The following is a 9,238-nucleotide window of genomic DNA, read 5'->3' on the forward strand; positions in this document are numbered from 1 at the left end:
GTTTTGGCATTGCACGGGGTTTACTGTGGGATGTTTAGAGGAAGAACCAAAGGCAGGCAAAGGGAGCGGTTTAGATGATTTGGGGAGGAACAAGCATGGGAAAATACAGGGCTAAGGGAATAAAACAGGCCACTTGCATCTAAATACTTTACTGGACAGTAGTCTTGTCTGGCCATGCCCTGCACCTGATCAGCGCAGTCTGTCCTGTCGTCTTATTGAATTCCTTTCTAACTCTCTCCTGAGTGACGGACTCTCTATTCTATCTGCGTGTATCGGGGTCTGAGCACAGCAGCTAGAGAGAGTGCACGAGTGCAAGTGAGCGTGCGATTGCTAGCGAAGGTCAAACTAGGTGAACAGGTGACATGCTCTGGGAGCCAGGGGGCTGAGCAGGTCCCTAAGACATAGCTCTGGCTGTGAATCTCTAAGGATGATAGCACAGGGGGGTCAGGTATTGGGACCAGGGGAGTCCTGGCCAGCTGTGTGCCTGCGTGTGCATGACAGTCTGTCACTGGCTTGTATGTCCAGGTGCCAGCAACTGGACAGACTGAATGTCTGAGCCCAGCTGACAGATGGATCCACCTTGTACATGTATATGTGTGTGTATACATATATATATGTATATGGGGTTTTTTTTTCTCACTAGCAGGCCTCCATCCTGCTCAGCCAGAGAGGAGAGCAGGATGAAGCTGTTGGTGCTGTCTGTGTTCATGAGTGCTGTGTGGTTGTGTCACCTCTGTGGCCAGCTATGTGTGTGTGTGGCCCATCTATTGGGACTACACCTTCAGCCTTGCTACTGGTCGGACCTGGGAACATGGATGTACAACAGCCTCACCCCTCTCAGTCTGTCAGATCTGGCAGAATACATTTTCCTCTAATATTAACACACTAAGAAGGCAGAGCAGAATCATAGCAACCATTTCCACAATCTGTAAAGCCACCACTGATTTGTTTCAACAAGTCTCTACACACATTTCAATATATTTACTTTACTACATAAAGGGCATAAAACATTCAAGCACAGAAATTTAGTAACAACTTGTGAAGGTTTCTCCTACAAGAAGAATGTAATCAAGGTAAATAAACCCAAGATTAACAAGTGCCTCAGCTTCATACTCAGATTCCATCATTTCAATGGGAGCTGTGTCTATAAGAAGCTACCAGCAACTTTGATAAACTTACATCAAGTAAAGGTAACTCTGCTAAAATTTCACTCAGTAGCTCACTTCAAACTACTCATGCTCCTTATGCAGAGTTAACATTACTTGTAATTTTTCTTCATACAGGTGGTTATTGTACAGGGTAAACATCGCTGAATTTCACACAGGCAACTCTGACATCATCATTTTGTTAGATGTCATTTTGCAATGACTTTGCTAATGTAAAAACTTTAGTGAATGTGCCACTCTGAATAGTTGAGCAAAAGTCATATTCAGTTTTACAGAGCTTCATGCTAGAAAAACAAACAGAGCCAGTCCATAAGACCCTATAGACTAAATAGCCCATTTGGCCTTTAGTGGAAATTTTCTCCAGTAATAATGCAATGGCCCAATACAGATTTGTCAAAGATCAAATCACCCTTTATCTGCCAAGCCTTTCATCCAGCATATACATCACTCAAGAGTAAAGACACTTACAACATCCCATTTATTTTAAAGGGAGAGATACTTTATACACAAGTTAGCGTGTATAAAACAAGTCTAGTTTTAGAAGGCCTCTTCAACACACATTACAATTGAACTGTGTTACAAGGTCTTTTCATTAAGTAGCAGTGATTTTTCTTCCAAAAACAAGTACACTAAGGCATTTTAGAAAAGCAAAACTGACCAACTTATCTTTAAAAAGCTATAGGCTTTCCTCAGTATTCCAGAAGCACAACTGTAAAATAACCGCTTTATTGACATGCCATATATTAGACCTTTTCATTGCACTTAAGGAAAGAGATTACTCACATGGCTTGCTGATAACTAACTTTCCTAATTGGGTTTCAATCTTTTCTACATAATCTACAGACAACCAAAGGAAAATGATCGTTGTTGCAGAACAGCCACCATCACTTCTCCACAAGCCAAACCTTCTCAGATCCAGAGTATCCACTGTCAGCTTAATATTCTTATTAAGAGCCACTAGAAAACAGAATTCAAAATAACCATATTTTTCACAGCCATGGGTAATTATAAAGTCAAACACAGATGTAAGTATGATCAGAGTGTATTAAAACAGTACTTGTAGATTTTATTCCTGGGATTACATAAAATGTGCTGAGAATGTAATACTTAAATCAGCTATATCACACTATGTAAAACAAAGTTACAAAATTGTAACACCAAAAGCTAAACATCTAAATACAGGATTCTTCATGAAAAAAATTGGAATTTTGCTCAGAATAACCACAGTTAATACCTACAACTATAGAAAACATACTGCAAATCATGAACTCCTATTTGCTTTTAGTCAACCCAATTTAGAACTGCTCACAGACTTTCTCCTATGAGATGTAGGAACCACACATCTTCAGAAAATGGACTGAATGCACATCTACAGTTATATTCCTCTTAGACCCTTAGGTTTATTAAAGGATTATGTACGAGTTGACTAAAGCTAAAACCCTCATCTAAAAAGATTAATATTTCACCTCAAACACACGCATAATTATATTTACTATAGTTCAACATTCAAATGCAGGAGGCAAAGCCATTAAAACTACAAGTTCACCTGAAAAGTGTAAGAAGCTGCTAAGTTATTGATGCTTACACTATAGACACCAATACTTTGATTTATTGAAAATTTTAAGTTAAAAAAATGTTTTACTGTCTTTGTGAAAGCAAATAAGATTATTAATTATTCATAATATAAATATATACTAAGCATTTTAATGCAATACTTTAAAGACATAGTTACGAGAAGGCTAAGGAAAAAAATTCTCTTACCCTGAAATGGGATCGTAATATACTTGGTTGTAAACTGAAATAAGATTAAAAAAATATAAATTAGCTTGCTTTTTACAAGTTGATTAAAAAAAGTAAGAGTTTTTAATTATCTGCACACATTTCTTAGCTTATAGCCAAATAAACTGAAAATAGTATCATAGAATCATTTAGGTTGGAAAAGACCCTTAAGATCATCAAGTCCAACAGTTAACCTAACACTGCCAAGTCCAATATGTCTAATTTGAGACTTAATATTGCCTATTTCACCTAAAACACTCCTAAATACGTATTACAGAATCTAAATGACAGCAAACTGACTTCCAGAGGTGCTCAGCACTGAGAAATAAAGAGAAAGTTGCAGAGTTGCCTACAGGGTCCTTAAGAAGAAAAAAATTATGAACACTTGGGACAAAAGGAGCTTATTTGCAAGCACCCCGTGATAAAGACTGTCAGCTGCACTATTTGAATTAAGAATAAATGGTCCAACACTGAGGTGTTACTTTGCTATTTACATTAACATTTGAACTAAAGGCCTTAAAAGTTTCCACTTACACTGCTGCTATGTTAGAAAGACTTGGCTAAATAAAGAATGCTTTATCATCACTTTGACAGAAGGTTGTCCTATATATTGAGTGAACAGGTTTCTCTTATGTTGCCACAGTAAGCACAAAGCTGTTTTTTCCAAGGAAAAATTTCACTCTCCACCTAAAAGCATTGATTCTTGAAATATTTCAACTCCTCCCTCAAACGATTTGGCATATTAATTTAGGAAATTTCCATTAAATGTTTTCATTACTGCATGAGAACTGCTGCACAAAACTGTTTCGTGAAAAGCTGAAATTATTATTATAATCCAAGATTTCAAAATGTCTTACTGTAAGCAAAAAAAGATATACATGTTCAAAAGCTTTATTTTTTAATTGCAATATATAGAATGAGCCTGGTCAAAGACATACTCAAACTCTTGAAGCTGGTACTCCATTTGAAGTACACCTTCACTTCCATTTCTACATCCTGTGAGTAGCACACTGCCTATGCACTAATGCTTTTAGTGTTGTTTTTATGCTCTTTAAAGCTACGAAACAAGCAATTTTCTGATTAAAATGAAAGATTAATGCATAGCATATATATTTGAACTCTATCACTATGGATTTATTATCACTTTATTCTAATACCTGTATTATTTCTGAGAAAAGTAATTGGTCTTTATTTCAAGTGACATTAACTCTAGCATGGCTGTTATTTTCCATTAGAATTCGTTAAAAGCTTCCTTGGTATGATTTCTTTTCCAGTACAGCATTTATACAGAACCTTTACCTCTGAAAACTGTGACCACAGAAAATCCCAGTTAGCTTTTCTACTGACAGCAATCCAAACATACAAGGTAATGGACTACACACTCCACTGTTTAGCCAAAGCAATATGATGCAACAATAACCAAAACTCAGTGTTTCCACACTAAGTACCACTAGCTTTGTTTAACCATAATTTTGATTTTTAAATATTCTCAAAATATCACCATCAGAGAACAACTTACCCTAGCAGGACCTCTTGATAACCATTTAAATTTCCCAATGTATAGACTATCAAATTCAACATCCAATGCTGAGTTCATCTGTTTTCTAGGTACACTTCCAGAAGGTAAGGTGATAGGACATTTATCTTCAATTGACTCTGTTAAAAACTGTGGAAAAGAAATGTGTATTTACTACAGGGATTTAAATGAGATACTTCCCTCTTGTAACCTTAGGAATCTTCTCTTTATATTTGTAAGTATTGGCTCCCAAAGTCAACTTCCATATAAGAATTCCGTATTAAAAAGCTGTAAATGTTATTGCAGTCATTACTGGCAATGTCGTTAAGGGCTTAACAGTATCTTACTCCACCTCTAAAGTTGCCAAGACATGACCTGTGCTTTTTACTAATTTAGAGACAAGTAAAAACCTCAAACAACAGAACAACAAAAAATACCCCTCTTTCAATATCAAAGGTACAGAATCCAATTCAATGCTTACAATCAAAATGATGCATCTGCAAGAAGAGGCAGCAATAGCTCTTCTGACTTGTTTCAGGGTTACAGAGATAACCCAAGTACAGGTCAAAGCAAGCAGCACAAGGCTAATCAAGTCCAAAATGGGGCAACAACCTTTATAGCTAGTTTCAGATTCAAATTACACCGCTAGCCACACAGAAAAGGCAACTTCACCCTATCTCTGTCTGCTGTCAAAGATCCTTGAACTTCTCCACGCACAGAATTACAATGGAAGACTGGAAGACAAGAAGAAACTACTGACTTGAACTATGATCAATATAAAACATTGTGTTGAAAAAACAAAACTTTTCACAGATGTATCTTCATTATGTTCACCTCTAGCTCAGATTACTATTTGATCCTTTCTGTTTGGTAATATTAAACATTTCCAAATATTTGTTTTCAAAATATGATATACATTTTTACATTGGAAAAACACTCAAGCTTCAGAGCCAGAGATCCTCTCTGAAGACTATCCAGAATTCTATCTGTGAAATAAATTACTGCAGCTACTGCTTGTTGCTGGGACTAATCATACCTGCTCCAAGCATTTCACTTTTGTTCTAACATGCAAGAAAAAATAAACATTGGAGAAATAAATTAAAGGGTTGGCATAAAAATACATAGGCCAAAAACTGGCCTACCTGCTCTGTGTGATTTTCTATCTTGTCTTCCAGTTGCTTTGCTGAGAAACAGAAGTCAGACTGTTGGTCTGTTTCTTTATTGTCAGTGATATTGTCCTGTAGCAGCTCTGTACATTTTAGTTCAGAAGGTCCATCTTCATCATCACTGGAAAGAACAACTAAAGAGAGAAAAAAAGTGTATATATATATACACACACAATACAAGATGCAGACTTGAGAATATTTCATTCATTGTGGATTTCAGATGAACAAAGAATTCTCTCTTGCAGTATGTAATATCAAAGTACATTGCCCAAACCTGTCAAGGTCTGCATGCATGAAAGCATATGCAACAAGTACTGATTTGTATCTTTATTAGTACTTTTTATGCAAGATACTCAAAATTATTTGACTATTAAAAGAAAGAGGCCACAGCACAGCTGCTTTCAAAGAAGGAGAATATTTTTTCTCAGTTTAAGCATCATTAAAAACTACAAGCTTGATCTTCCATAACCACAAAATCAGCTGGAAAATAAGGATTGGAATTTTAAAATCCTGCTCTCTACCCTGTTTCTCAAGTACAAGATCCTCTACAGTCCAGCAGAGGACACTGGCACTAGCTACTACTGCTCTCTAACCTGCACAATGAATTACAAACAACATGATCTCTGTCTTCAATCTTTTGTTCCGTACGTTTCAACTAGTCAGTCATGCATGAGTTCTCCCAGCACCTAAGCACACCAACAGTAATTGCCAGCAGCATGGATACAGTACATACTTGGGTCAACTGAAACAAGTTGCTGATTACCCCTGCAGATTCTGTTCCGCAGCTTGCTCAGGTACTGTGATGTGTCCATCTTTAATTTCCTGATGGTACTAACTTGGGGTGAAATCATGTCCTCACTGGTGGCAGAAAGCAGTTTCTCTGACAAATTTCTGGGAGGAGGCTCTGAGCCAGGTTCCTCTGTGCAGCTGTGAGAAGGCCTTACGTGGTTGTGGGTGGAAGTGTCTTTACAGTCTCCCTCTAATGGCTGTGGAATACAATCCGTCACCAGAATTCTATTAGATCTGCGACTTTGTCCATCTTCACAGGGTGTTCTGCAGCCAGGAGGCTGAGTTGAATTCAGTCTTTGCTCTTTCTAGAAAACAGGAATCAGAGACAGGATATGTTTATTTCTTGATTTTTCTATGATGGTTCAGGTCAGTGATCACCAAGACTTATTCTATGTGCTAGACAAAATAATTTTAACTTAATGCAGCTGCATTTAGAACTCAAGTCAGGGTAACTTCTCCCTCCTTGTATCCCAAAGGTTATTACATAAAGATATGGGGACAACTTTTTCAAAGACTACTATGACCCACATTCAAACTGAACAAAAAACTATTCCTGATTTTTTAGCAGCTCTCTCACTGTTTGACACTGAAAGACCAAGCACCAGAGATGTTCATTACTTTGCAAAGGTGTGGCTTGGTCGGCGGGGTAAACAGGACTCAGCAACTACCTACGTCTGTGAGGTTTTAGTCAGAAGGCTACAGAGATGCCTTTATGGTATTCAAATGCTTGAATATAAATCACAGTTTGTACTTGACTGATTCCCTCAGTCTTCCCCCCCCACCCCCCAAATCTTAATGACAGGTAAGAATAAAACTTTAGGGAAGGGTACAATAGACTAAGGATGAGGGAGAAAGATGACATCTGCAAGATTTCAATAACCCCCAGTATACTTCGATATTTTGGTATCAAAGTCCCTAATTAGTTCTATACCACCTGTGAAAGAAGCTTCACATAAGTAGCTAAATGCCTTATTTCCAAAATTGTTTTACTCCATGCTCCTGTCTGAAGGAAACACTGTCATTTACCTCTCACCACCTTTCTGCTACAACAAACATATTCTGATGTTGTGGACAAAAGTACATATACTCGCTCTTGTTGATGCGCCACTGAACTACCTTCCCTCAACAGCTGTTTAACAGTACCCCTAGGTACCCTGCTTATTAGTACAATTCTTTTATTTTGGATGTTGCTACTGAAGTGTGTGTGCATGTGTGAACACAACACACAGCTTAAAATTAAGTGCAACTTACAGACAGTAGAAGTGATTTTTCTGGAATGTGTGCATTACAATCATCAGAAATATGGTCACTAGATCTTCTTTTCCTTTTCTCAGAATCAAAAGAGCTCAATTCCTTCTGACTTGGAGTCGTGCTGTTCGTGTTTCTGCTCCTCTTTTCCAGTTCATCATAGTTCTTGTTTTCTGTGTCAGGAAAAAAAAAAAGGTGATTTAACAGGTTATCCTTAAAAACCTTTGTATTTCTTCACATCTGTTATGTCTTAAATAAAATACATGGAAGCAGATACCTTCCACGATAGTTCTTTCCTTCTTTAATTGTGTGTGGCTGCAAAAATATATTCCCTAAAATAATTAAGGAAAGATTATTATTGCACAACTAGTTAAGATAAGGGTATAACCAAATTCATAGCTCACTTCCAAATAAGAATTAGCACTCCATACTCCACAGTCTTTTATCTTCTGCTGGATGCGATATTCTCAATTTCCTGTTCTTATCTACAAATGTTACTAACCAGTATTAAAAAGATAGTATGTTCTCCCTGGAGAGACAGCATAGAGCTCATCGTTTTTCAGCAGTAAATACAAATATTGTCATATAGCATAAACATTTTAGCAGGGTTCACAAAACATTTGAGCATCTTTAATGTAGTATATTCTTGAGTATAAAAGATTTTTTTATAAAATCAGGATTATAATTGGTGCAGTGAGGCTTCCCTCAGTTTCTTCTTCTACAGATCTGATTCATCATAGTTTTATTCCTATTAAAAACAGCTTTTTAACATATTTTACCGTATCTGTAAACAAACTGCACTTTAAGGAAACATGTACACATACACTGTGTGCAATGCCTATTTTATTTCTGTGCTCTCATAATACTAGACTAAAAAAATTTCCAAACATTCTCCAAAATTCCTATTTAAATGCCAGATTATTGCTCACTACAAACCTTTCTTCTGCAGCTCCTGTCTTCTAGAAGTGAAGACACTATTTTCTTCTGATTCCTTAGAAGCCTTGGTCAATTTACACAGATCATCATCTGTCTTTCTCAGGCAATGCTCTGACCTGTAAAGAACATTAACTATGACTTATCTTTAATTTTGAAAGAATACTGAATAAAAATCCCAACAGAAACAAGAGTTGGTTAGACCACAAACTTCTGCCTCTATCATAAGCACGTGGAGCTTGGCAAATGAAACACAAACTAACTCAGCTCCCGTTATGGAAATACAGATACTCTGACATCGTTAATGAAATGGATGTTTCTACAAGGTACAAAGAATGAAAATCTGACATGCTTGACATCAGACACTGAAATATTATTTTGCAGTTAAGCCTGACTGCAACAAGAACGCGTAACCAAAAAAAAAAAGAGAGAACAACAGTCAGGTGAGTGTGTTCTTGCCTTTGTCATGTATGTGTTAGGAATGAGGCAATATAGTATATTTATAATTTAGATTTAGAACTGCTGATACAATCCACTGCATAAGTTCCTGCAACGAGAAAAGATTTGAAATAGAAATTCCTGCTCAAAAGGGCCTGAAACAGTACCTTTGGGGGAGGGGGGGTGGAGCAGAATGGGGACGG

General features: G+C 37.0%; 1 protein-coding gene across 1 annotated transcript in view; it reads right to left on the bottom strand.

Annotated features, from left to right (window-relative positions):
* Positions 1-9,238, bottom strand: part of SENP7 (SUMO1/sentrin specific peptidase 7) — a 45,201-nt gene that overhangs the window by 16,659 nt on the left and 19,304 nt on the right. The window contains exons 6-12 of the mRNA XM_010282557.1: positions 8,601-8,716; positions 7,668-7,837; positions 6,361-6,721; positions 5,604-5,761; positions 4,465-4,611; positions 2,928-2,961; positions 1,950-2,123 (exon numbers count right to left, since the gene is read on the bottom strand). Of these exons, the coding sequence (XP_010280859.1) occupies positions 1,950-2,123; positions 2,928-2,961; positions 4,465-4,611; positions 5,604-5,761; positions 6,361-6,721; positions 7,668-7,837; positions 8,601-8,716 (1,160 nt within the window). The remainder of the gene's footprint in view (positions 1-1,949; positions 2,124-2,927; positions 2,962-4,464; positions 4,612-5,603; positions 5,762-6,360; positions 6,722-7,667; positions 7,838-8,600; positions 8,717-9,238) is intronic.

The sequence above is a fragment of the Phaethon lepturus genome, unplaced genomic scaffold (assembly GCF_000687285.1).
Source record: "Phaethon lepturus isolate BGI_N335 unplaced genomic scaffold, ASM68728v1 scaffold4340, whole genome shotgun sequence".
NCBI lineage: Eukaryota > Metazoa > Chordata > Aves > Phaethontiformes > Phaethontidae > Phaethon > Phaethon lepturus.